Source organism: Chelonoidis abingdonii, chromosome 21 (assembly GCF_003597395.2).
Source record: "Chelonoidis abingdonii isolate Lonesome George chromosome 21, CheloAbing_2.0, whole genome shotgun sequence".
Classification (NCBI taxonomy): Eukaryota; Metazoa; Chordata; order Testudines; family Testudinidae; genus Chelonoidis; species Chelonoidis abingdonii.
This window is the reverse complement of record NC_133789.1, coordinates 12144851-12170955: the sequence shown is the minus strand read 5'-3', so window position 1 is coordinate 12170955 and position 26105 is coordinate 12144851. Positions and strand designations below refer to the sequence as shown.

The following is a 26105-nucleotide window of genomic DNA, read 5'->3' as shown; positions in this document are numbered from 1 at the left end:
AGCTGCAGCTGGAGCTCTGAGCCCGGCAGGGCCCGGTCGTTTGAGAAGGCCAGCTTCACCTGGCAAGGCACAGTGCGTCACAGGGGAGGGGGAGAGACCCCTGGGGAAGGAGGAGACAGGCCCAGGCGGGGGCGGGGGGTAGGCACCGAGTGTCACTCTGGCACCAGGCCCCACTGGTTGAATGGCTGGGGCTTTGGGGGTTGCTGCTGGGGGTGGGGAGTTGAGGCAGCCCAGGCTCTTTCAGCACCCCAGTGGGAAGGCTCAGGGAGCTGCAGTTATTCATAGACACCCCAGAGCGATTGAGGTGGATGGGGGTGCAACGACCCTGGCACTGCTGTAAGGCCGGAGAAGGGAGGGGCCAGAGGCACCCAGCGATGCCCCTGCTTAGGGCTCCGGTTACGGGGCAGGAAGCGATTCCCCCACCCCAAAGGCTCCTCCGCCCTGAGCCCCAGGCTCACCTTGTTCGGGAAGCACTTGGCCACATGCAGTCGGGCGCTGTCGGCAGCCATCTCGCCATTGGGCAGCACCGTGTAACCCAGCACCGTGGCAGCGGGCGCCAGGTCAGCGCCGAAGGGCAGCTCCACAGAGAAGGAGCCCTTCAGCCCTAGGACGGTGGGAAACACCCAGGGGAAGTCAGGCCCGGCCAGCAGATCCCCTCCCCCCATCCCAGCCCCTGCTCAGGGGGCTCAATCCCCAGTCGCCCCTGAGCGCCCCCTATCTGCACAGACCCCTCCCCCGCCACTTACCAGCCCCCTCTCTGAGGTCCAGCCCTTTGTGAAGGATCCTGGCGATGGCTCCCTTGGCCACGACCTGCAGAGAAGGAGACGGGAGTCACTGAGCTGACGCTATATGGGGGGCTGACAAACGCCCTGATGCGGGGATGGCCACGCAGGCTGGAGTCAGGGCAGGATGTGGCCTCTCCTCCCCATGGACTGAGCCAGCAGAGGTGGGGGTGCAAGGAAGAACATTAAGGCAGGTATCCCATTCCCCAGGCCAGCCAGTCCCCGCTCTGGGGCCAGACTGGAACCAGAGCCCCTAGTGGGGAAAGGGGAAAAGCTCTGTCTTGATCTTGCCCCGCTCTTTTCATTGAAAGGAACTGTCCTATTGCCCACTGGTCTGTCGTGGGATCACAGCGCTGATTCCACACCTCATGCTCATACACACACGCACACACACACACGCACACTTTAGTCTCCCAGATGGGCTCACCAGGAAGATGAAATCCAGGCTCCTGGACTCGTTCCCCAGGACCTCCCTAGCAATGATGTAATCCACCTGGAGCTGCTGGGCCTGGTCACAGGGCAGCACCCCTCCCAGCCAGCGGATCTTCAGGAAACTCTGGCTCTTGGAGTAGAAGGGCTCCAGGTTACGATGGGCATCCAGATAACTGGGAGAGACTCTTCCAAACACAGAGCTGCGATCCACCTGCTTGAAGTGCCCCTGAGGGGATAGAGAGAGCGATGGGGCTCATCAGGGATACAGAGTGCCCAACACAGGACAGGAATGCCGCCAGGGCAGGGCAGGCTTCGCCAACTGATTTCTTCATTAAGACCCCTCACCCTGTGTCCATAAGAGTTGTAGTAGAGAGAGAGAATCTGGAGCACTGGGCCTGGTGTAAGACCTGAGGCCTGAACCACAGTCAACATAGCCAGGCCATGTTATGAGCAAAACTCAGGGCCTGTCATAAAGCAGACGCTTGCTTACAAGTCCCCTGTCTGGTACATAAACTTGGTAAAGATATGACTAGTGTTGCTAAAACACAGGCTTTCCTAAGAAGTACTAGGTGTTCATGTAAACACACTCCAGAAGGCTAGTACAGGTACACCCTAACCTAGAGTTCTCACGTAACGGCATAAACACAATCCTTGGAGATGGTACAGGAACACGCTGACCCAAAATAAGATAAGAATGGAATGACAGAATAGTGAATGGGGATGTTTTGTTTGAACCAGCTGGTACAAGGTGTAGGGTTGGTAACTGACCATATCAGGAGTGTCATATGTAACTTGTTTGTATCACTGTATAAAAGGGGAAGTCATAAGAAGGGCATCTTTGTCCAGCCGAGGCAGCAGCAGACAGTCCTGCTGCTGACTGAGCTGGTCCACTGTCATGAGCATACATATGTTAGTGTATCTGCAACCACAGAAACTGGGTGCTAGGACCGTGCTTCGTGGACCATAAACCTAGCCAAGTGCCTTCATCACTGAACTGTGCCTGTGGTCTTTCTTTATGAGTAACATTGAGGTCTGCTGAATTAGCAAGCTGCACTCTCTGCTAGTGCTGATAACACTGGAGCTCCAAGAACAGAAGCACTGAGCAGCTGTAACAGCTTAGCAGCCTAGACAGCATAACCGCAGCAGAAACAACATTTCTTAGCACTTAACAAAAGAGACATGGAAAACCCCAGTGGTTCAAATGGGGCAGCTTGACAGAGGCAATGCAGCAACCCCTGAGCTGCTGGGCCCAGTGCTGGGTGCCCTCGTACATCAAGTGCGGGTGTCCAGTCCAGCCGAAAGGAGATGATCAGAAGCTGGAGTGCAGAGTCCCCACAGATGTTGAGATGCTCGTTACTTACCCTCAGAGTGACCCTCCCAGTCCAGCCGGAGGTGTCCAGCTCGAAGGAGGCTCTGCCAGACTCGTCTGTCAGGAAGGTCTGGTTCTGCCTCACATCTCCATAGCTAACAAAGAGCTGCAGCTTCTCATTCTTCAGTGCAGAGCCACCTGCTGCCTTCAGGAGCATCTGAGTCGGGAGAGAAAGAGGGAGACGCACAACTCAGGGGAGCAGACTCCTGGGAGAGTGTTGCCCACTAGGGGCTAAAGAGCCAGCTGGGGGCAGAAAGGGACAGTGCAATCCAATCCTGAGATGCTCTGGGAAAGCCCAGGGCTGGGATGCATGTTGGGATGAGGACTGAGGGGCATTTGCAGATCTGGGAAGAAGTTGGGGCAGGACTGGAATAGCTGGGGGTGCTGGGGTGAGCACTGAGCGTTAACAGGTTGGCTGACCCCTTGACTGAGCCCTCCCTTGGGATGTGGGACTCTTCAGTCCAGCCACCCCCATATCCTGAAACCAGGGCCTCAGATCTCCCAGACCCCTTGCTTTGCTTAGACACATTCCATCTGAGTCCCATCTGGGCAGTGGCCACACTAGGCTTTAAGATTAACCCCTTAGGGACAATGTGGTAGGCAAGTAAGGAACTCAGGGTTAAAAAGGAATTTCTAAACCACAGTCACGCAGACGGCTCAAGAGTTATAAATCTTTGCCAAAGAACAAAAGTGCTGATGAGCACCCTTCTCTAGTCTGACCTCACCCTGCCTCTGACTCTGGGATTTGTCAACAGTTCAGGCTGGGCAGAATCCCTCCTGCCTTGTCTGTCTCCAGCCAATCCTTCTGGCACATGGTGATGGTCGGAACGGCTGCACAGAGCAGCGCCCCTTCTTAAGTAGAGCCTCTCTGGACCCTTCTGCCATGTGCTCATCTGGAAAACTCCTTCCCCCTCCCTCAGATGTGCTCACACCACCTGTAGGCCCTTTGGTAGAAAAAACATTGTTCTGTGGGGGTGGGCCAGTAGTTGAGAAACAATCAAAACTGATGGCGCTAGATTGCCATCTTGAGATCTTCTCCATGATCGTCCTTCAGCTAAGGGTCGCACACCTTTCTAGGCTGGGCACCTGTCAAGAATGCAATTCGATAATCTACCTTGCATAAATTTATGTGTGTGCACAGCACAAAATACGAAGGGAAGGTACCTACTTCTTCATAATTGGAGTTCTTTGAGATGTGGTGCCTATATGTGCTCCACTTCTGGTGCGTATGTGCCCCATGTGATGCAGATCTGAATGATTTAGCCACTGGTGGCCATTGGTTGTGCCTGCGCACTGCATACTTCCCTTGGGCACCCCCTTGCCCAGGGCATAAAGGGGGAGGAGCTACCAAACAACCCTTGGCTCCATCCCAACTGTCAAGACCATAACAATAGACTTGTCAGTAGAGGGGGAAGGGAGGTGGATTGTGCAGCACATTTAAACAACACATCTTAAAAATGGAACGTAACTTCCTTTTCTCCACCAAGTGCTTGTCTATATTTGCTCCATTTCTGGTGACTCACAATGTATCATAAAGCTGGAGAGGACTGAGTCTACTGAAACATTCTATTGTGCAGCTCTGTCGAACCAAGTATCAGAAGGAGATGCTTCACAATTGAGTAGTGTCTGGTAAAAGTATGTACATTACCCCATGTAGCAGCTACACACATCGGTTAAAGAAACACCCTACAAGGAAGCAGTGGAAGCTACCTGGGCCCTTTAGAATGTAATCTAACCTGCCCAGATTGTTCTAAATTCTCTCTCACAAGCTATTGTAATGCAACTGGACACCCACTTGGAAATCCTCTGCATCAAAATTCCTTGACCCTTTGACATCTCAGCTATAGAAATAAATAGCCTAGGAGATACCCTGAAAGGCTTTGTCCTATTGTGACGTTATTGATATAAACTGGGACCATACAGAACATGGGTTGCAACCAAAGTCATGTAGTGGCACCAAATCCTATGTAAAGGGGGTCATATCAGGTGTCTAAGATCAGGTTACGGGTTACTGGTTATGATTATGCTGTCTGTATGTCTGTATCATTTTGTAGTTGAAGTTATAAGTATTGGCTGCATACTGTCTGTATTTCAAATTGGTGCTGCAGTTCTGGGAAACACCCCAGACAAGTTGGTGTTAGCTCTGCTTAGCCTGCTTGATGGCCCATTAAGGACCATCAGCTACACAACTGACCCATTGAGAGGAGGCAGATACGCCTTGTGACTCAGCAGGGTGTGCAGAAACTGGCCCATGTGACTGCAGACTCCATTTTGCTGTAACTTTCCACAGTAAGAATAAAGAAGTGTCCTTACACCTGGAAAAGCCTATATAAGGCGGAGGCCTCATCTCCATTTTGTCTTCAATCCTGCTTCTTACCTCTGGAGGGACTTTGCTACAAGCTGAAGCTCTGCACAAGGGACTGATGACCCATCCCAGCCGGGGATGTTCTCCAGAGACTTGATTTAAACCTGCAGTTTACTCCATCACTGCTACAAGCCTGAACTAAGAACTTTGCCATTACTGTATGTAATTGATTCCATTTAACCAATTCTAGCTCTCACCTCTATCTTTTTCCTTTTATGAATAAACCTTTAGATTTTAGATTCTAAAGGATTGGCAACAGCGTGATTTGTGGGTAAGATCTGATGTGTATATTGACCTGGGTCTGGGGCTTGGTCCTTTGGGATCGAGAGAACCTTTTTCTTTTATTGGGATGTTGGTTTTCATAACCATTCATCCCCAGGACGGGTGGCACTGGTGGTGATACTGGGAGACTGGAGTGTCTAAGGAAATTGCTTGTGTGACTTGTGGTAAGCCAGTGGGGTGAAACTTTCACTGTGACGATGCGGTTCTGGCGGGACCCAACTGAGAGTGCCAGTTCAGGACCAATTGCTCAAACAGGGCAGTCACAGCCCAAGGCTAGGGTTTTTCCACCTCTAAGGCAAACCAAACCAGCCAGACAAAAATAACTTCGGTTTCACCCCACATTATCTTTATGAAAGACAGTCTATGATGACATTGTAATCTGCCAACCTTTTGAGCTGATGTAAATGTTATGAGGAATGAAGTCTTCATAGACCAGCGTAGACCAGCTCAAACAGATGGTCCATCAGACAGATAAGCACCATATTAAGGTCTCATAATGGAGGAGGCTGTTGCTCTGGGAGAAAGACTGTTTACTTTAGGGTGAGAGAAAACTGTATAATGTTGGGATGGTGGATGATGCGCCAAGTTCACCGCCAGATGAACCTGTACTGAGCTTACAGATGGTCCAGATGTTTTCAAGGACAGCAAATATTGAAATATATCAGGAATCGATAGCCCTGTTGGGGGCAGATTGTGTTGAGATGACCATGCAGAGAAGTGTGTCCATATCGCAGCCTAGCTACACCCTACTGGACTATTTCTACTCTGAACTAGGATGTTTTGTTCATCTGCAAAACAAGTTTTTTCTAAGTCCAGTAACCAGGCAGTTTCCATGTCGTCAGATGCAGTGATATCAGCTCTGGGTGAAGAACAGATCCATTGTTCTGGCTGACTAAGTCCGGACACAGAGGTAGTGCAACTGGAGGGAACAGTGACAGAGATTTGAGTTCTGGATGCCAGTATTGTCTGGCCAAGCTGGGGCTGCCAGTATGACCAAGGCTTTCTCCTGTCTGATTTTCTGTAAGACACGTGTATCAAAGGAACGAGAGTTTAAGCATGATGTAGTCCTTGAGTCCAGAGCACTAGAAAAGCATCTGCTTGAGAAGCCAGACTCTGCCCCCCTGTGAAACACAAGGTGTTGCATTTTCTGTCATGCTTAGTTGCAAACAGATCTGTGTGAAGAGCTCCCCATCAATGTAAAATGGATCTCAAAACTGAGTCCTTTATGGACCATTCATGTTTCTGCAACCAGTGTCTGCTCAGAGGATCCAACAGCATGTTCTGTAGACCTGGCAGATAAATGTCAGAAATCCTAATGTTGCGACATACATACCAGTTCCACAGAAGGATGGCCTCTCTACATACAGGGGTGGACCTGGTCCTTCCTTCCTTGTTTACATAGAACATCACAGTGTTATGGTCCATCATTATCTGGATGTTCTGGCCATTGATATGGGATGGAAAAACCATGCAAGCAAGTCAGATGGACCCGAGTTCCAGAATGTTGAACTGTTCAGGTCTCGAGATGAGCTGCTCATCCACGTGCAGAAGCCTGGGTCAGGATGGACTTCGTGAGCAATAATGGTGAGAGAGGTGCACCCTTGCAAACTCGCTCCGGGTCATTCCACCTGCTGAAGGAGTTCAGGATGTCTTGTGGAATCTGCACTTTCACACCTTTGCTGTGTACACTGCAGACAACCTGAAGGGTGAGTCTGGTGGATGGAGTCACCAATATGCATGAAGCCATATGACTAGCCAAATTCATGGTCCATTTTGGTCAATTTCATGGTCACAGGATTTTAAAAATCGTATATTTCATTATTTCAGCTATTTAAATCTGAAATTTCACAGTGTTGTAATTGTAGGGGTCCTAACTCCAAAAGGGGTTGGGGGGGTCACAAAGTTATTGTAGGGTAGGTTGTGGTACTTCTACCCTTACTTCTGCGCTGCTGCTGGTGGTGACCCTGCCTTCAGAGCTGGGCAGCTGGAGAGCAGTGGCTGCTGGCTGGGAGCCCAGTTCTGAAGGCAGAGCCACCACCAGTAGCAGCACATAAATAAAGGTGGCATGGTATGGCATTGCCACCCTTACTTCTGCAAGGCTGCTGGTGGAGCGCTGTCTTCAGAGCTGGGCGCCCAGCCAACGACTGATGTTCTCCGGCCACCCAGCTCTGAAGGCAGCGCAGAAGTAAGGGAAGCAATACCATGACCCGCCCTAAAATAATCCTGTGACCCCACCCCCACAACCTCATTTTGGGTCAGGACCCCTAATTTGAGAAATGCTGGTCTCCTCTGTGAAATCTGTATAGTGTAGGGTAAAAGCACACAAAAGACCAGATTTCATGGGGGAAGACCGGATTTCACAGTCTGTGATGTGCTTTTCATGGCCGTGAATTTGGTAGGGCCCTACATATGACCCAGCAATTGGAGACTGTAGTGGGTCAGCTGTGGGTCCTCCCTCTCTGGGTCAGTGGGAGGCGTCACCCAAAGTCAGGGAATTAGCAGAGTAATAAGCAGTCTAAGGTCTGGCCCTTAGGCAGGGCAGAGCACCAAACAGTCTAAAAGCTTCTGGCCCTCAGGCAAGGCAGAACAATGAGCAATCAGTGGGTCTGGCTCTCAGGCAGGGCAGGACAACGAGCAATCAGTGGGTCTGGCTCTCAGGCAGGGCAGGACAACGAGCAATCAGTGGGTTCTGGCCCTCAGGCAGGGCAGAGTAAACCAGCAGTCTGTGAGCTCTGGCCCTTAGGCAGGGGCAGAGCTGCAATGAGTCTAGGAGCCCAGACCCTCAAGCAGGGCAGAGCATCAAACAGTGTAGAGGCTCAGGCCTCAGGCCAGGTGGAGCACCAAAGAGTCTGTGGGCTCAGGAGCGGGTTTCTCTGACCTCTGAGGCGGGGTGGAGCCTGACATCTTGGCTCAGGAAGATAGCAGACAAACAAAGGCCTCGTGGCCTAAGATGGGGAGGCTGCCACGCCGAGGGAGGGAGGCAGAGGGTAGGGGGACACAGGCCCTCCCGACTCCACTAGGTCCCAGACCAGGGCCCTTACAGTGGCGGAGTGTTCCGCCACTGGGTCAGCGAGGAATCCAGCTGCAGTATGTTGACTGGGTGTCTGGCAGCAGTGCAGCCAGACTGGGGTCGGCTGTCCCTGGGCCACTTCCAACTGTCCCCTTGCGATGTACCTGAATCTGCGGGGATCCTCCATTTTCTCCGGGTACAAAGCTAGTGGCAGTCCCATTGGCTCCTCAGTGCCTTGGACGGCTGATGGCTCCGGCAGGTCTGGCCGCTCCTCAGCTCGGCGGGGCACCTCTTTAGTCTCCAGCCTTGGGAGCAGATGGGAGATGTCTGCCTCCTCCAGCGGCGGCTCAACAAATCTCCAGAACCCACCCTTTATACTTCCTGTCCCACCCCTTAACTTCCAACAGGAGGGGAAATCCCAGCCTGACCGCATCCACCAGGGACTATTGAGTGACTCCTCCCCTTCAGATTAAGTGGGAGGCCACTCTGCCTCACTACCGAGGCGTGTCCTAATTGTGGTTGGCAACTTGGTCTGCATTGGAGTGATCGGAGCCAATGTGTTGTTGAAGCTGGCTGTGGCATGTAGGCCTTTGCTGCAGCAGAGTTTATGAAGGCTCTAATGAATCCCATTTTCAGAGTGGAAATTAGATAAGATGTGTCCTTGATTATCGTTAATCCCAGAGTGGAGAACAGTGTCAAGATGTATCGAATGCTTTCTGTGACCTGTTGGGGAGACGAACCCTGCACCAACCAGTTGTTGAGGTACGGTACACTAAGATGCTGTTCTTTCTAAGATGGGCTGCTATCATAGCCAGGCATTTCATGAAAGTCCTTGGAGCTGTTGATAGCCAGAATGGCAGCACTCTGTATTGATAGTGTGTGTTGCCCACACAAAAAAACAGATATTTCCTGTGTGCTGAATGGATGGAAATATAGAAATATGCTCGGTGCAGACAGAGAGCTGCAGAATAGTCCAGAGGATCCAGGGAAGGAAGCAAGAAGGAGATACTTACCATCTGAAGCTTGAATTGGCTGTGACAAAGTGGGAATTTTCTGTAATATTTTCAGGAAGCCTATCTGTATCTAAGTTTTCCTTTGTGCTCTGTATTGCTACCCAGTAAACCTAGAGGTGTGCAGGAGGCATGAGGTATGTGTGTCACCTAGTTGTCTGGGTGAAATGAATAGGGTCATTAAAGAACGGTCTGGAACCAACCCAAATCACCAGAAGTTCCAGCGAAACAAAGATATGTCCCACAACTGAACAATGCGTATCTAACAGCAGGAAACTCCAGCGGGTGGGACATGTGAGCTGAGCTGGAGAACAAAGGGAACAAGATGTCAGGTAATCAGGAGGAGGCAGCCCTTCAGAGGGACTCAGCTGCTTTCACTGAGGTGAACAAAGGACAGAGGGAGAGAGAGAAACCAAATCAGGGATGGAGTCCATCACAGCTTGGCTGGCTCATCATGGCACATTGGCATATAAAGGTGTTCAGATCCCTGAGGTATAATACCGGACACTGACCTTCTGACTTCTTGGGGACCAGAAAGTAGTGGGAATAAAACCACTGTCCCTGAAACAGGTGAGGAACCTTCTCTGTTGCTCCAAGAGATATGAGTGACTGAACCTCTTGCTGTAATAACCTCGCATGGGAGGAGTCCCTGGTGGGGCGGGGAAGATGGATCAGGGTTCAAAAGGACTTGGAATTGGATTAAGTACACTTGTTGAATTACCTCCAGTAGGTACTCACTGATCAGTGGTAATATGGGTCCGGACTTCCTGGAAATAATGTGAATGGTCTGCAAATGGGGTGGGAAAGGGTAAAGTCATCTGAGACCGGTTGGCAGCTCTTGATGGAAATGTCAGACTCACTGCTTCAGGGAAGAGAGGGGAGGACTAAGAGCTGTAGTTATTGTAGAAGTCAGGTTTCGTTTGTGAGGATGTTGCTTCTTTTTGGACTGCTCTGAAGACCTCTGGTAGGTGTGGTAGAATGGAGCAGTAACAGGATGTCTCTGAAATGGACAAGACTGCTTCCTTTCAATCTGTGGGGTACAAATACCCAGGGAGTGTGGCGGGAAATCTTTTAGCATGTGTAACACTGGGACCCAAGGCCCCCTTTGTGGCAACCAGTAGAGAGCACAGGGGGAAGCAGGGTCTAGGGAGCCCCTGAGTCTGGGATGTCTGTACCCTTATGTTCATCCTGTTTACAAGGCTATGATACATTTTGTACAAAGTATGCCTTGTGAGGTATCATTGGAAAACTCATACTTTGTTGGTCATTACTGTCCTGGTGAAATGTGTGGCAACATTGTATGTAAAGTTATAAGATTCTACTGTATGATATTAATAAGACATGTTCCATGTCCGGAGGGCAGTCACAAACCGGTTCCCCAAAGACAAAAGTATAGCGGATGCCTAAGCCAGGTGTCAATGAAATCAAATGGACCGTCACTTGGTTAAGTGGCCACTCTTCGGCAGGAGAGAGGATGTGGGCAAAAAAGCTACATCTCGAGAAAGAAACAGCCTGAGGTTCCCATCCAAACAGACTTTCTCTCTCCTGACCTTCAGCTGGAGATAATTCTCAAAGAAGAGGAAAGGAGAGCAGATGCCCCAAATGATGTCTCCCTTTCTCTCTTCCCACAGTATCGACAACACCCAAAGAACAAAGGAAGCAGCAATGGACTGGGGAGGGATCCACACTGAAAGAGATTCAGCCAGTAACATGTAGTAGAAAGACCTTTGCTTTGAATATACTTAGCTTGTTAAGTTAGGTATTAGTTGCTTTTTACTTTTATTTTCTTGTAACCAGTTCTGAAGTTTAGGCCTCATTACATGTAATCACTTCAAATCTATCGTTTGTAGTTAATAAATTTATTTTACTCTTTGATTTAAAACTGGGTGTTTGGATTGAAGTTTTTGGGAAACTCCATTTGGGATAACAGGATTTGTGCATATTTCCTGTTAATAAAATTAGGGACTTTATACGAGCTTGTATTGTCCAAGAGGGCACTGGGCAATACAAGACACACATTTCTGGGGTAAAGTGTGGGACTGGGAATTTTCTGTGGTTGCTCCACAGTGTAATTCAAGAATGGCTGGCCATAGCACTCATACATTACAACTGGGAGTAACTTACATGCTAGAGGCTGGGTGTGAGCAGGCCAGGAGTGGTAGCTCTCACAGCGAAGTAGTGTAAACGGTATCCTAGGTTGGAGAACTGAGGGAACAGAGCTGTTCATTGATCTAGATTGTACCTTGGCTAATGTCACACTATGTACTAGTTTGCCAAAGAGTGTCATGTAAGGTCTTTAATGAAAGCCTGTGTCACACTGGTCATCCTAACAATTGTGAGAGGTGTGTATGGAAAACATATGAGGAGTTATGTATATGTATTAAAAATATGTTCTCTAGGTCTGTGAGTTAATGCAGGTCACCAAAAGGTGATCCACATACTCCTGTCAGGCATGGGGGAAGAGATGCTTCTCTCTCTATGGCCGCTCATGTGTAAACTGAGTTTTGAGTGGTTCACAGTGGGGTACCATTTACAGTCTGAGCAAAATGCTAATCAACAGATTGTGAGATCTGCAGGAAAAAAGAAAAGCAGCAAGGGATATCCTCTTGAGGAGTAAACGCAATGAACATTTGGAACCATATCTGGGGTGCAGATGAACCCCCAGTTATCCTTTACCGGGGAGGCAAGCTGCCAGGGGCTTCACCGCATGAAAGAAGGGTGTCAGTCATCCTGATTGAAAAATACCATGAGAAGAGGACTTGGGGTAAGCAGTGCTTTATTAGACAAAAGGGCATCTTGTTAACTGGGTTCAGGCTCTAGAATGTGTTTATGATTTTATTGTATATTTAACCCCTTGTTTCCAATACTTTGGTTTACTGGCATAGGGATCTCTGTGCTTTGTTAAATAAACACCCATTTGCTTGCTCTGTAATAAATCTAAGTTCTGTGTGTTAATTGGAGCTGGGATCTAAGGTATAACTAGTAAGCTGTGGTGCACTGGTCTTCTGGGAGCAGTGGGCCTGGTAATTCTGTGAGTGCCCAGTGGAGAAGGGACCGGATACGATAGGGGATGCTCAGAGGGCTGGGGGCTGGAGTGTGCCCATTGCTAACCTGTGAAGAAACAGTGAGGTGTGTGGAAGCCTGGAGAGCAACGCCTGTGTTGCTAGTCAGGGAACTAAGTCCAGGCAGGCTCAGTCTAGGCCATCTCACGCTAAGAGCCGGTGGTAGCGAGGTGCCTCACAAGCCCAGGGAACCTTGGAAAGTGTCACAAACACTTCAGCCAGTTTTGCACTTTCAAGTTCACTCCCCTCAAAGGGAAGATCGTCCAATGTATTTCCAACTTCCCTTGGTAGCCCAGAGCACTGTAGCCATGATGGGTGATGCTTGGTGACTGCTGTCACCATAGATCTTGAAGTGGGATCCACCACATCTACTGGTGCTGAATGAGGCCTTAACTATTAACTGGCCCTGAAATTTGTCCTTGGCTTCAGAAGGATGTTTCTCCAGGACCTCAATGGCCTTGTTCCAGTTCAAATGGTCAGAACAGGAAAGGAAATTATCAAAATTTGCCACACAAACTTGTAGCTCACAGACGAGTAGTTCTTCCTTCCCATGAGATCCAATTTTTTCAGTTTCTTATCTTAAGGGGTGGTCTTAGAAGATTGTTGTTTAGTCATTGCCTGTGCTGCAGTCACCACTAAAGACCCAGGAGGAGGCTGAGAACAGAAATATTCAAATCCTACAGGAAGGATGTTGATGTTGATGTTGCTTTTATGTCTTCTTTGACAGCAGTGGTAAAGATGGCGGAGTCTGCCACAATAAATGGACTGGTACAAAAATGCCCTTTTATAGGAAGTGCAAGTCTCTCAGGCAAAGGAGTGTGTAAAAGGTCCAGCAATTTATCCCTTTTCCTGGACACTCTGCATTGGGATCCCCAATGCCTCCACCATGCACTGCAGAAGCTCTTGGTACATTTTATCGTTTGCCAGTAGAGATGTAGGAGGTGGTGCTGTGACTTCATCTGATGATGAGGATGTTCCCAAATTGCCCCAGCAAGTAGCTGTTGGGGCATAACTTCCTGCATCATCTGGGGCTGTATATCAGAAACTTGAGAAGTCTATGGCACAACCAGTTGATCCTTCAAAGAATACCTCCCCCTCAAGTGGATCTGGCTATGTGTTTAGAATGTCATGAGACCATGGGGGCCAGTAAGGCCAGGAACGTTGGCCATACTAGTAAAGGGAATGAAGCCATGTAGGTGGATACAAGCAGAGGGTCTAGTGCTATCATGCTTATACCTACCCTTATTCCTAAAGAGTTTCTCTAATACATAGGGGCCTAGCAGAACAGAATATTGAGCCCCCTTCACTACCCCCACAAGAAGAAGGAGTGGAGGCTGAAAACTCTTCTAATGGATGGGCAGATCTTAAGGGTGTTTGAGGAACATCATAGAATCACAGAAATGCAGGGCTGGAAGGAACACTGAGAGGTCATCTAGTCCAGCCCCCTGCACTGAGGCAGGACCAAGTAAACCTAGACAAGACCATCCCTGACAGGTGTTTGCCCAACCTGTTCTTAAACACCTCCAGTGATGGGGTTTCCACAAACACGCTTGGAAGTGTGTTCCAGAGCTTAAATACACTTATAGTTAGGAAGTTTTTCCTCATACACCTCTACCCCAATATAACACAACCCGATATAACACGAATTCAGATATAATGCGGTAAAGCAGTGCTCTGTGGGGGAGGGCAGGGCTGCGCCCTCAGGCGGATCAAAGCTAATTTGATATAACGCAGTAAGATTTTTTGGCTCCTGAGGACAGCGTTATATCGAGGTAGAGGTGTATTTAATCTAAATCTCCCTTGCAGCAGATTAAGCCCATTACTCTTTGTCTGACCATCAGTGGAGATGGAAACAATTGATCTCCATCCTCTTTATAACAGCCCTTAACAGATTTGAAGACTGTCCTCAGGTCCCCCTTCAGACTCTTTTCTTCAGACTACATATGCCCAGTTTTTTGACCTTTCCTCATACGGCAGGTCATTTGCCTTTGATCATTTTTGTTGCTCTCCTCTGGACTGTCTCCAATTTATTCACATCTTTCTTAAAGTGTGGCACCCAGAACTGGACACAGTATTGCAGCTGAGGTCTCACCAGCGCTGAATGGAATGGGACAATTACCTCCTGTGCTATACATTCAGCACTCCTGTTAATACACCTCAGAATGAAATTAGCCTCTTTTGTATTTGCATCACACTGTTGACTTGTATTCAATTTGTTTTTGACTGTAACCCATACATCCTTTCCAGCAGTATTATCATCTAGCCAGGTATTCCACATTTTGTAATTGTTCATTTGATTTCGACTCCCTAAGTGTTGTACTTTGCACTTGTCTTTAATTAATTATGTCTTATTGATTTCAGATCCATTCTCTAATATGTCAAAGTTGTTAAGAATTTGAATTCTGTCCTCCAAAGTGCTAGCAACCCCTCCCAGCTTGGTGTCATCAGCAAATTTTATAAGTACATTCTCCATTCCATTGTCCAAGTCATTAAACGACAATACCGAGTAGTACTGGACCCAGGACTGACGCTTGTGGGACCCCATTAGACACAAAATCCTCCCTGCAGTGCCAAGGGATCAGTCATCAGAGGAACCAAGGACTCAGGACTCTTTCTCTCTGGGTGCCAGAGGGACCAGGGATTGGCCTCGAGCCGCCCTTCTTAAGTGACAAAGAAAGAGGTGATGTAGCAGGCACCTGAGGAGGAGATCTACTCCCATGCCCCTTGGCAGGATGGTGTCCATCACACTTGAGGTCGCGAACTGGGGCAGGCAGAACCTTAGAGGTGGAAGAGATGGCTACCAGGGTAACATAACCTGTCTACTCCTACTCGAGAGTCCTCCGTTTATACATCCCAGGATTGTATAAGCTCTTTTGGCCACAGCGTCACACTGGGAGCTTATCTTCAGCTGATTATCCATCACAATCGCCAAGTGTTTTTCAGAGTCCCTGCTTCCCAGGCTAGAATCTGCCACCCTCTAAGTATGGCCAACATTCTTTGCTCTGAGGAGAGGGACCTAACTAACTAAACCATTATCTCCTGTAAAAATTGTTAACTATCAAATATTACTATTTACAAAATATAAAGAGAAAAACTTCATCGGAGAAGGAGACCAGACACTGCTGCTGGCTCTGTCTCTCAGCCAGAAGCCGTGAGAAGGAACTGAGGGTTGGCTGGTTGCTCAACCTCCATTGTGCCGTCGGGAAGTGGGGGCTTCAGGACATGGAGTGCAGCTAACGCATCCGATCTCCAGTGCATGGGGCACATGAGAACCAGAAGTGCAGCACATCCGGCAAGCAGTCAACATCAATGGAGGTTACAGTGTGGTACAGACATATCCCACTCTGTCACACCGGTAATCCCGTTACCTTGCCAGTGTAGGGGATTCCAGCCCTGTAAGTATTGTCAGCGTCCTCAAAGGTCACCGTAGCAATTTCAGACACGATGTCACAGCTCTTGGTCGCGTTGAGCTCCACCCCTAGCAGGAGAGGGAGGGACGATTGGAGAAATGTGCTGGGAGCGACACCAGAGTTCAGGCTACACCCCAGATTTCTCTCCATAACAATCCGCCCAGCCATTTCTACCCCCTCTCACTATGGACAGGAGGGTGTGATTTGGGGGAGAATTTGAGAGATTCAGCTGGGGGTGGTGAAGGATTTTCCTGGAGAATCTGGAAACTAGAAAATTTAGATCCACCTTCCCCTGTGGCTTTATCCCAAATCAGCCACTTGACATTTGCCAGCAGGGTCTCCTGGCTCTGTGGCCCTTTCCCCAGCAGAGAGCTCCTTACTGAATGGCCCCAGAGCTGACCCTGCACACAGGCCTCTCGGCACAAGGCCTGCCCCCAGAAAGGGCCATTTTCAGAAGTGCCCAGTGACCCATTGCTGTTCTGGACCCGCCCTCCTCCAGCCACTTCACCATTGCTGATGTCAGCACCTGAAGGTAACGTTGTAGCCACCCCACAGTTACAGTTTTCAGCCAAACGGGTGTAGGCCGCTCTGGAAATCAGGATTCTTCTGCGTTAAATGTGGAGTTATCTGGGTTCGTTACTAAGCGATTAGAACTTGCTGTTTTGAACGCTAAGCGCTAACGTCACTGAGGCTGTGACTCAGGGCCCAGCGACGCAGGCTGGGCCATCACTCCACTCTGCCAGCTCAGTCCACAGCCAGAGGCCACTCGCGGGAGGGTGTTTAGTCTTTGCATGAACGTGCCCAGGTCTGAACTCATGAGGGATCGATCCCAGTGATGGACTGAACCAGAACCCCAGATCCAACCCCCCAACGCTACCTCTGGGCCCGTCTCTAAAGCAGCTGGGCTACAAATGACATGACCACATGTGCAAGTGAGACCCCTCTGCCCCTAGGGGTTTAGCGTTGGGGGCTGCCTGGGGGTGTGCACATGTGGTTGATTTCAGTCCCACCTGTCCCCAGGCTTGCCAGTTTTGGTTGGAAGTATTCCTGGAGGTTTCTTTGCATGACATAATCTTTAATTAAAGATTAATCTTTAATTCCTGGAGACTCCAGGCCAATCCTGGAGGGTTGTCAGTCTTACCTGTCCCCTCCTCCACTAGAGAGGCCTTGGCCTGGAGGCTCATCCTGTAGCCAGATTGGGTCAGGTTGAAGGGAGCCGTCCCCACCTCTCTGGAAAAGCAGCCGTTGCTGTCAGTCTGGAGGGAGAGAATCACAGCCCGTTAGCAGCAGCTCTGCACCAGGCCCCGCAGGTGTCAGCTCAGCGGGTCTCTAATCAGGCTTGGCCTGGTTAGTGCTGGGACAGGAGACACTCAAAGAAAATCTGGGTGCTGAAATCAGCAGCAGGGGGCGCTCTCACCCTGGAGTCAGCCTGACACCGGTACCCCAGCGCGGCGCTAGGGGGCGCTGTGCAGCTGGCGCTGCTGTGGGTGGGATGAGATGTAAAACAGGCCCTGGCCACTCGTGCCCATCACAGATCCCCTGGTGCTTGTCCCCCGTCGTCGTGGTAACGCTGGCTAATTCCAATCGGTCCCCTCCAACCCCCCAGGGACTGAGAGCATTCGGGGAGATCTGCCCCCGTCCAATGAGAGCTGCTGATCAGGACAGGCGGCCCCATAACCTGGGGAACTAGCCTAGGTCTGGAGAGACCTGGGGGCAAGTCCCTGCTCTGCCGCAGGCTGCCTGCAAGTCGCTCTGAGTACGGCTCCAGCAGAAACCCCCTGCGGCCGCGAGTCTGAGCCCAGCCCTGCTGACCCCGCTTGTGCTGCGGGGCTAGAACCAGCAGGTCAATGGTTGGATTCAGGTGCTAGACCCAGGGAGGCTCCAGCCGAGCATCTACACTGTTTCTTTAGTCCCACGGCACAAGCCCCAGGCAGCAAAGCTGGGCTTGGAAATGCTGCTGCAGGGTTTTTGCTGCCCAGACAGACCCTGAGCATATCCGTGCCTCAGTTTCCCATCTGTACAATGGGGACAGGAGCCTGTCCCGCCTTCTGAGGGCTAGGAGGGTAAGTGAGGCACTGAGATATTGTGGTGAAGGGGGGGGCGTAGAAGTCCCTAAGCCGTGCTACACAGCTGCCAGTTGTCTGTAGTGTATGTGTTTGTGGTGTGCTTGCTGCTTGATTGAAATATACCGTATGGTCTGTTTGTTTGTGCTGACCTTGTGTGTGCTGAGCCTAGCGGCCTGCTAGGCAAGGCTGAGAGCTGCTTAAGGAGGCTCTGATCCCTAAGCCCTTTAGCCCCCATCAACCCTTAACCAAGGGGCGAGGCTACTCAGGAAGACCAGGACTTTAAAAAGCCTGCTCCTAAGCAACCAGAGGAGCTAGTGAACAGGAGCGGCTAACGGAGTTTTGCGAGGGAGTTTAGAGCAGGGGGTGTGAGCTGGGGGGCTAGATACTCTTAACAGTCTTTAAATTTAAAGCTCAAACCACCCCCTGATAAAACCAAAACAACAAGAAAGGACCAAGCTTCAGGAGTGAAAAGGGAATGCAGGGAGAAGTCCAGCAACAAAGTCGGGGCTACCCAGGTTATTGCATCCAAGGTAGCATGTATGATTACCTGCCCTACGGCAGGTGGCGTATGCGTGCATTCGACGCAAGGAACTCCTGGCCCTCAGATACTGTGTATGGGCTTTGGAGACCAGAGTGGCTGAACTGGAGGAGCTGAGGGAGACAGAGAGGTACATAGATGAGACTTTTCGGGACACAGTAGAACAGTCCCATCTCTGCCTCTGTGCTGTTGAGGAGGATGGAAGTCTCAGTGAAGAAGAACATCCAACTGGAGCAGAGGGAAATGATCCTATAGTTGGGACCCTCCTTCCAGATGATGTCATGGTATCCTCTCACCCTAGACACCAGGCAACCCTACTGAAAAAATGGCACCTTAGTTAGGGGTTGCCATGGCGCCAGCGGGCAGGGCCCACGCTTTGCTCTGAAGCTTGGCCTGCCGGAGGAGCCAGCCAAGGGTAGGGGGCGTGGAACGGCCGGAGGAAGAGCCAAGGGGGCGTGGCCAGAGGAGGAGCCAAGGGGGGGGTCCTTTTTTATGTTTGCTTCCCCTGCTCTTAGAACCTGGCTACACCACTGGCTGGGGACTGACTGGCTAAGCAGCAGTTCTGCAGAAAAGGACCAGGGGTTACTGTGGAAGAGAAGCTGGATATGAGTCAGCAGTGTGCCCTTGTTGCCAAGAAGGCCAATGGCATATTGGGCTGTATTAATAGGAGCATTGCCAGCAGGTCGAGGGACGTGATCATTCCCCTCTATTCAGCACTGGTGAGGTCACATCTGGAGTACTGGGTCCAGTTTTGGTCCCCCCACTACAGAAGGGATGTGGACAAATTGGAGAGAGTCCAGCGGAGGCCAACGAAAATGATTAGGGGGCTGGAGCACATGACTTATAAGGAAAGGCTGAGGGAACTGGGCTTATTTAGTCTGCAGAAGAGAAGAGTGAGGGGGATTTGAGAGCAGCCTTCAACTACCAGAAGGGGGCGGGGTTCCAAAAAGGATGGAGCTCAGCTGTTCTCAGTGGTGGCAGATGACAAGAACAAGGAGTAATGGTTTCATCCTCACTATTTCACTAGGGGGGTGGTGAAGCCCTGGAATGGGTTCCTAGGGAGGTGGTGGAATCTCCTTCCTTAGAGGTTTTTAAGGTCAGGCTTGACAAAGCCCTGGCTGGGATGATTTAGTTGGGTTGGTCCTGCTTTGAGCAGGGGTTGGACTAGATGACCTCCTGAGGTCCCTCCCAACCCTGATATTCTATGTTTCTATGAACCCATCCTCCTGAGCCAGGCTGTCCCCTCTGCCTGTTTTGCAGAGATGGGTGCAGGGAAGGGGGACACCATGACATCAGCACCCATCCCGTGCTCTGCACAGCGAGCAGGAGGGTCTCGGCTCCCGGGAGCAGCTGCAGGATGGAGCAAATGGGGGAGGGGCACCTGAACACATGCTGCTGGCTGCTCAGCTCATTAGCTGGGTGAAACTTAATTCTCATCTCTTGCAGTTTATAGGGAACACAGATCCAACTAAACATATAAATAGATGGGCTCCAGGTTAGCTGTTACAAATCAAGAGAGAGATGTTGGAGTCATTGTGGATAGTTCTCTGAAAGCATCCACATCAATGTGCAGTGGCAGGTCAAAAAGGCAAACAGAATTGGGAATCATTAACACAGGGGTAGATTATAAGACGAAAATATCCATATTGCCTCTATATAAATCCAAGGTGATAAAAGATAGAACCCCCCCCGTTTATTGGTTATGGTTCTCATTTAAACCAAGCTTTGCAATTTTTATACGCCCATGTTATGTAGGCCTCAGCTTTAGCGTAAACCAATGCAAAATAGAAGCTAAAATTAACTGCCCAAAGAAACTTGTTTTTCAGCATACAGGGCGCAGGGTGTAAAAAAACTAGTAAAAAAAAGTGATCGAAGAAAGGGTATGAAACACTGACAAAGACGGAACTGGGAGGGACAAAGGGTCACTATAAGCGTCAGTTTAGCTATATCCAAATATCAGAACTAATAGTTCTTGCTTGCTTAAGGTACAATCACCATAGGAGGTGTCACAAGATGAACGCAGCTCAACACTGCCCAAGCACATGATATCTGTTGAAATAGCTTGTGATTTTGCCAATATTTTTATACAAGTAATGGGCTTTTGCAATATGTAATTTGCAATCAAGGGGTTATAGAACAGTCAGCATAATTGCAAAAGAACAATAACTGAATACCTCTACTGGAATAACCTGTGATTTTGCAGTCATTTAATTACCAAATAAGCAATAACTTTGCTAATCAATCATGACGTTTTGCGTTTTTAACCTTTATAAGCTTAGTAAAAATTTGTAAGGGACAGAGCGCTGGGACTCCTGTCTTTCCCTGTTATGCATATTGTAATCTGTATATAACAATGAAGGCTGCTCGGTTGTCTAACCCAAATCAACTGAGGGTCGGTGTCTTTCCCCCACAAAGGTATGGCCTCTTGATACTGTGTGCATGTGGTCGCCCCCTCTCAAAAGATACATTGGAATTGGAAAAAGGTTCAGAAAGGGAGAACAACAACGTTAGGGGTATGGGAACGGCTGCCATTGAGGAGAGATAATAAGACTGGCGACTTTCATCTTGAAAAGATGGCTAAGGGGGTATATGATAGAGATCTATAAAATCATGACTTGGCATGTGGAGAAAGTTACAAATCAAGTAATAAGTGTATTCTACCTCCTTCTCAAGACACGAAGAAACTAGGAGAGGTGCCCAAACTGCAATCCTTACTCGCAGCAGGTTAAAGAAATAAAAGGAGTATTTTCTTCACACAACAGCCCGTTAACTCGTGGAACTCTGCCAGAGGATGTTGTGAGGCCAAGACTCTAAACAAGGTTCAAAACAAGAACAAGAATAATTCCATGGAGGATAGGTCCATCAATGGCTATTTAGCGCAGGGATTGGCAGGATGGTGTCCTAGTCTCTGTTTCCAGAAGGTGGATGGTGGCGCAACAGTGGAACTGCTATCATCTTGATCGAGTTTCCCCTGTTTGTTTATCCTTCTGGGGCACCTGAGCACGACCACTGTCCGGTAGACAGGATACTGGGCTGGATGGACCTTTGGTTCCTGACCCAGTGTGGCCATCTGATGTCACCACCCAGCCTGCCAGATTGCAGGACCTCTTGAGGATCCAGCCTGATTCGTCTTGCACTATACACTAAGCTACACCAATGTCACACCCAATGTCCCAACATATCACAACAGATCACCAGTCCCCCTCTGGCCAGTGTAAAAAAATCATGGAGAGGAGCCTCCTCCAGCAGTATGTCATGTACCTGCCCCCTCCCCAGTCACATTCACCTGGCCAGTAAGCTCTGTGCACAGAGCTCCGGTTCGCTTGGCATGAAGATGGTACCCGTGATACACTGGTTGTTCCTCCCGACACAGGCTGGCCTGGACCTTCCCCAGGACGGGCTTCCCGTAGGTGTATCTGTTTAGCAGAGGGGAGGGAGAGGGTAAATGGGGGGGAGGAGGCCAACGTGTCTGCCCACTGGGGGGTCCCTGCTGGAGTGGGGCTGGTCGTGTGAGTGGGAGTGAGAGCCCCAGGGAGCCCTGTCTGGCAACGAGCATGGGGCAGAGGGGGGCACAGGCAGGCAAGGGGAAGGCCAGATCATGGTCTGGGGAGCGAGGGAGGGGGAGTCAGGTCCAGGTGGTACCAGCACCCCTTTATCGGCCCGGCAGGGCTGCTTTCACACTCACCGGCCGCACACCCGCAGCAGGAGTATCTTATCCAGCACCGTCACCACGGGGGGCAGCTCCAGGGTCACTTCGAACTTGGGCAGCACTGGGGGGCAGAGAGGGATGAGGTGAAAGTGGCCCGCAGCCCCAGCTCGGGAGTTTCATTGCAATCCTCGGCCTGGGAGCTTCTCCCCAGGTCGTGCAGCCCCCCACCAACCTGCCAGCCGGGCGGAAAGGGGAAGGGCCTGGAAATGGAGCAGGGCTGGGAAGAGGCTGCAGGCTGCAGCAGTAGAGTTGCCTGGTGCCCGGTTTTCGACTGGGACGCCTGGTCGAAAAGGGACCCTGGTGGCTCCGGTTGGCACTACAGACCGGGCTGTTAAAAGTCCGGTCGGCAGTGCAGTGGGGCTAAGGCAGGGTCCCTGTGTGCCGTGGCTGCGTGCTGCTCCCAGAAGCAGCGACATGTTCCCACACCGACTCCTACCCATAGGGGCAGCCAGAGGGCTCCGCACCCTACCCCCGACCCAAGTGCTGCCCCTCACAGCTCCCATTGGCTGGGAACCGTGGCTGCGAGCTGGAGTGGGGACATGCTGCTGCTTCCAGGAGCTGCTTGACATAAGCAACACCCGAAGCCTGCACCCCTGAGCCACCTTCTGCACCCTAACCCCCACCCCAGCCCCAACCCTGATCCCCCTCCAGCCCTCCGAACCCCTCGATCCCATCCCAGAGCACGTTCCTGCACCCCAAACCCCTCATCCCTGGCTCCACACCAGAGCCCGCACCCCCAGCTGGAGCCCTCACTCCCCCCACACCCTAACCTCCTGCCCCAGTCTGGAGTCCCCTCCCACACCCTGAACCCTTCATTTCTGGCCCCATGCCAGAGTCTGTACCCCCAGCCAGAGCCCTCACACCCCCTGTACTTCAATCCCCTGCCCAAGTCCAGAGCCCCCTCCCACACTCTGAACTCCTCAGCCTCAGCCTGGAGCCCCCTTCTGCACCCCAAACCCCTCATCCCTGGCCGCACCCCAGAGCTCGCACCTCCTTCTGCACCCCAATCCCTGAGCCAGCTCAGTGAAAGTGAGCTAGTGAGTGAGGGTGGGGAAAGCGAATGACAGAGGGAGGCAGGATGGAGGGGGCAGGGGTGGGACCTTGGGGAGGGGCAGGGCAGGGGGCGGGCAAAGGGTATTCAGTTTTGTGCGAGTGGAAAGTTCGCAACCCCAGGCAGCAGGAGCCTTTTCAACCCCACTGACAGTAAAGCTGAAAAACATCCTCTGTCCCCCACTGACTGGCCCCAATGGTCAAGGGCAGGGCAGCGCCAGGGACGACATGGGCCAGAGCCAGGCTGACCATATTTCCCAAAGGGAAAATGGGACACCACATGGGGCTGGGCTGAGCCTCCCATGCCCCCGTGTGGGGCTGGCAGCAACGCACATACGAAGTAGGGTGAGCATATTTCCCAAACGCTGGGGCTGCCGTCATTGATTGCTCACGTCCTGCCTGCCCCCCGCTTGGGGCTGGCATCGCTGCTCGCCCCCTCCCATGTTCCTCTGCCCCCCACAGATCAAGTTGGCAAGAGCAAATAGGACAAATGCCCACTTTTGCCAAAAAAGTCAGGTCAGTGGGACAGGGCTTGAAAAAGGACTGTCCTGGCTAAAATGGGATGTATGGTCACCCGAGCTGAGGTTTGGACCAGGGGCAACGTGGACCTCAGAGCGATGACGTGCCAGGCACCACATGGGGTGGAGAGCAAGGATGTGCCAGGGACCACAGGGGCCCAGTGGACGTTGGCATTTCTCCTGGCTGATGAGGTCCCAGCTGTTCCCCTTGGGGAGCTGGTGTTCGGCTGGGACCTCGTCGCCAGCAGGCCCCCTCCAGGCAGCCTGGCCAGACAGGGCCAAATTCACCCCTGGACTCAGCCCAGAGAAGTAGGGGGGGCTGCTCCAGGGCAGTTTGTCCCTCAGGGTCTGGGCCGTCCTGGGGCACTGACAGGAGCTGGCTGCGTGGCTGCAAGTCCCAGAACCCCCAGGAGGGGAGCATGTATTGGGGCCGGGTGAATGTGCAATGCTGGGATGGGCCACCAGGTGGGGCGGGAATTTGGGGGGTGCCTGCTTTTTTCCTCCTGCTTGTGGAATGGGGGGTTGGCCAGCAGGGGAAAGGTGGGAGCGCGTGGGAGGGGGCTCAGGGGCAGCGTGTGTGGGGAAGCGGTGGGAGGGAGGCAGTTGGGGGGGCAGGAGCAGCGTATGTGAGGAAGCGGGGGGAGGGAGGCAGTTGGCGGGGCAGGGGCAGGGTATGTGAGGAAGCGGGGGGAGGGAGGCAGTTGGGGGGTCAGGGGCAGGTGTCTGGGGCAAGGGTGGGGGTAGGTGGCAGCTGTTTCAAGGGAGACATCAGAGCTGTTCTCTCCCCCTCCCCTCAGGAGACACAGAAGGTTTATGGAGGGGAGGATGGAGAGGCAGCCGCTGACATTTCCCTCCCGCTCCCAGCAACACCAGCTCTGGGAAGGGTGTGTATGTGTGAAGAGCCACGTGTGCTCCAGGAGGATCAGAAATGGAGGTGGGGGACACGTGCCGGAGCCGTGACCTCAGTTCCTGCCCTGGGTCCCGCTGCGCACCATATTCTTCCATGCTGAACGAGTGCCTCGTCCCTTGTGCCTCGATGGCGTACGTCCCCAGGGCCGGCTCTGCAGACAGCGGGAGGGACAGATCCACGATGCCCTGCTGCGGAGTCACATCTCGCCACTGGGCGATGCGGTTCCCGCTGGGATCCTGGAACATGGACACGCCCTGCTCAGCCGCTGCCCCCACACACGGTTCATCCCCAGCAGCCACCAAGTGCCTCCTGTTGCTGATGGGGGCTGGATCAACGCCCAGGGTCTCAAATCCTTCTCCATTAGCCTGGAGCAGGTACCGCCGGGCAGTCGCTGGGTAAGGGGGCTCCTGGTAGCACCCCTCAGCCCTGACCCAAGGGCACCGCCCCTGCGGGGAACAGGCTCCCGAGGGACACCCCATCTCCAGCCTGGATAAAGCCCAGGGAACTCGCCGTAGGGACCGTTTCCATCTCAGTGCCAGGCCTCTGTGGGTGTGTTCCCTGCCCCCCTCCCCCCACGCAGCCTCCCCAATCCTCCACCCCTTCTCTCTGCCCCTGAAGCTCCCAGAGACCCTCCCTCCCCCCTGCCCTTCCCTTCCCCCATCAGGCTCCCAAGGGAGCTCCCCACTGAGTTCCCCACTGGCCTGATCAAGTCACTGCCTGACCCCAGAGTTCAGGGCTGGGAACATTTGGGGTGAACAACTCAGGCAGGGATCCCAGCCAGGCTCAAACCCACCTGCCTCCCAGACAGAAAGCCCCAGATGCTGCAAACGCAGAATGAGGAGGATGTACCCCGATGGCACAAATGTCCCCTCACTGCCCCCCATGAGGCCCAGCCCAGAAACGCCCTGTACTCTGGGACCCTTTGCACCCCCACAGCAGGGCAGATGGGTCTAGGACTGGATTGCTGGACACTGTGGTCACAGCCCAGACTCCTCTGGGATCCCCATGACTGAACACCTGCGAGTGCCCTCGGATGAGCCAAACAGGAAGAGCAGGAGGTTGGAGAGGCACAGACTGACCTGCACGATCACCAGGGGCAGCTGCAAAGCAAACAGACAGGAGATGGCTGGTTAGAGGGACAGGAAACACCCATCACTGCCCCAAGGTCTGCCTGTGACCTCCCCAGGGCTGGGGTGTCTCTGGGGCCATGGGGAATCATGGGGACAGCAGCGGGGGTGACAGAGAGAGCAGGGACAGGAAGTGGAGCCCATGAGGCTGGAGCCCACGCACCTCCCCTGGGCCCCTCCCCTCCCTGCGTTGGCGGGTACAGGGCAGTGGGTGGCTGGTCTGTGCGTGGAGGAGCAGGGCAGATGCTGGGGTCTCTGCCAAGGGGCAGTCTGAGGGCCGGGGGTCTGCGTTGCAGCCAGTGCCCGGGCGAGGTGGCTGGGAGGGGAGCTGTCAATCTGTATTTTCACACTGGGCCCGATTCTGCCACCTCACTCAGCGCGCACAGCACGGTTAGGCTGAAAGGTGGGGGGGGGGTGGCACTCGCAGCAAGTCACAGCGTCGTGAGCGCACAGCGACGCGAGAGC

General features: G+C 52.0%; 1 protein-coding gene and 1 pseudogene across 1 annotated transcript; both read right to left on the bottom strand.

The window, feature by feature from the left end:
- Positions 1–152: 152 nt before the first annotated feature.
- LOC142045820 (alpha-2-macroglobulin-like protein 1) lies at positions 153–24758 on the bottom strand. The gene is made up of 10 exons (XM_075059816.1): positions 24596–24758; positions 22012–22096; positions 21613–21742; positions 16864–16978; positions 15681–15790; positions 2576–2740; positions 1210–1440; positions 747–810; positions 459–604; positions 153–206 (listed from the first exon to the last, which is right to left on the bottom strand). The coding sequence occupies exons 1-10, from the start codon at positions 24756–24758 to the stop codon at positions 153–155; spliced, it is 1263 nt and encodes a 420-aa protein (XP_074915917.1).
- Positions 24759–25490: 732 nt separating this feature from the next.
- LOC116835033 (alpha-2-macroglobulin-like protein 1) overlaps positions 25491–26105 on the bottom strand; it is a 24623-nt pseudogene continuing 24008 nt past the window's right edge.

Excerpts from the sequence above, each read along its gene's own strand:
- LOC142045820 (XM_075059816.1), bottom strand. The coding sequence starts at position 24,758 with ATGTTCCAGGATCCCAGCGGGAACCGCATCGCCCAGTGGCGAGATGTG. Across the intron at positions 15,791-16,863 it reads TCTAGTGGAGGAGGGGACAG|GGGTGGAGCTCAACGCGACC; the intron begins GTAAGACTGACA and ends CTCTCCTGCTAG. Across the intron at positions 605-746 it reads GGACCTCAGAGAGGGGGCTG|GGCTGAAGGGCTCCTTCTCT; the intron begins GTAAGTGGCGGG and ends CCACCGTCCTAG.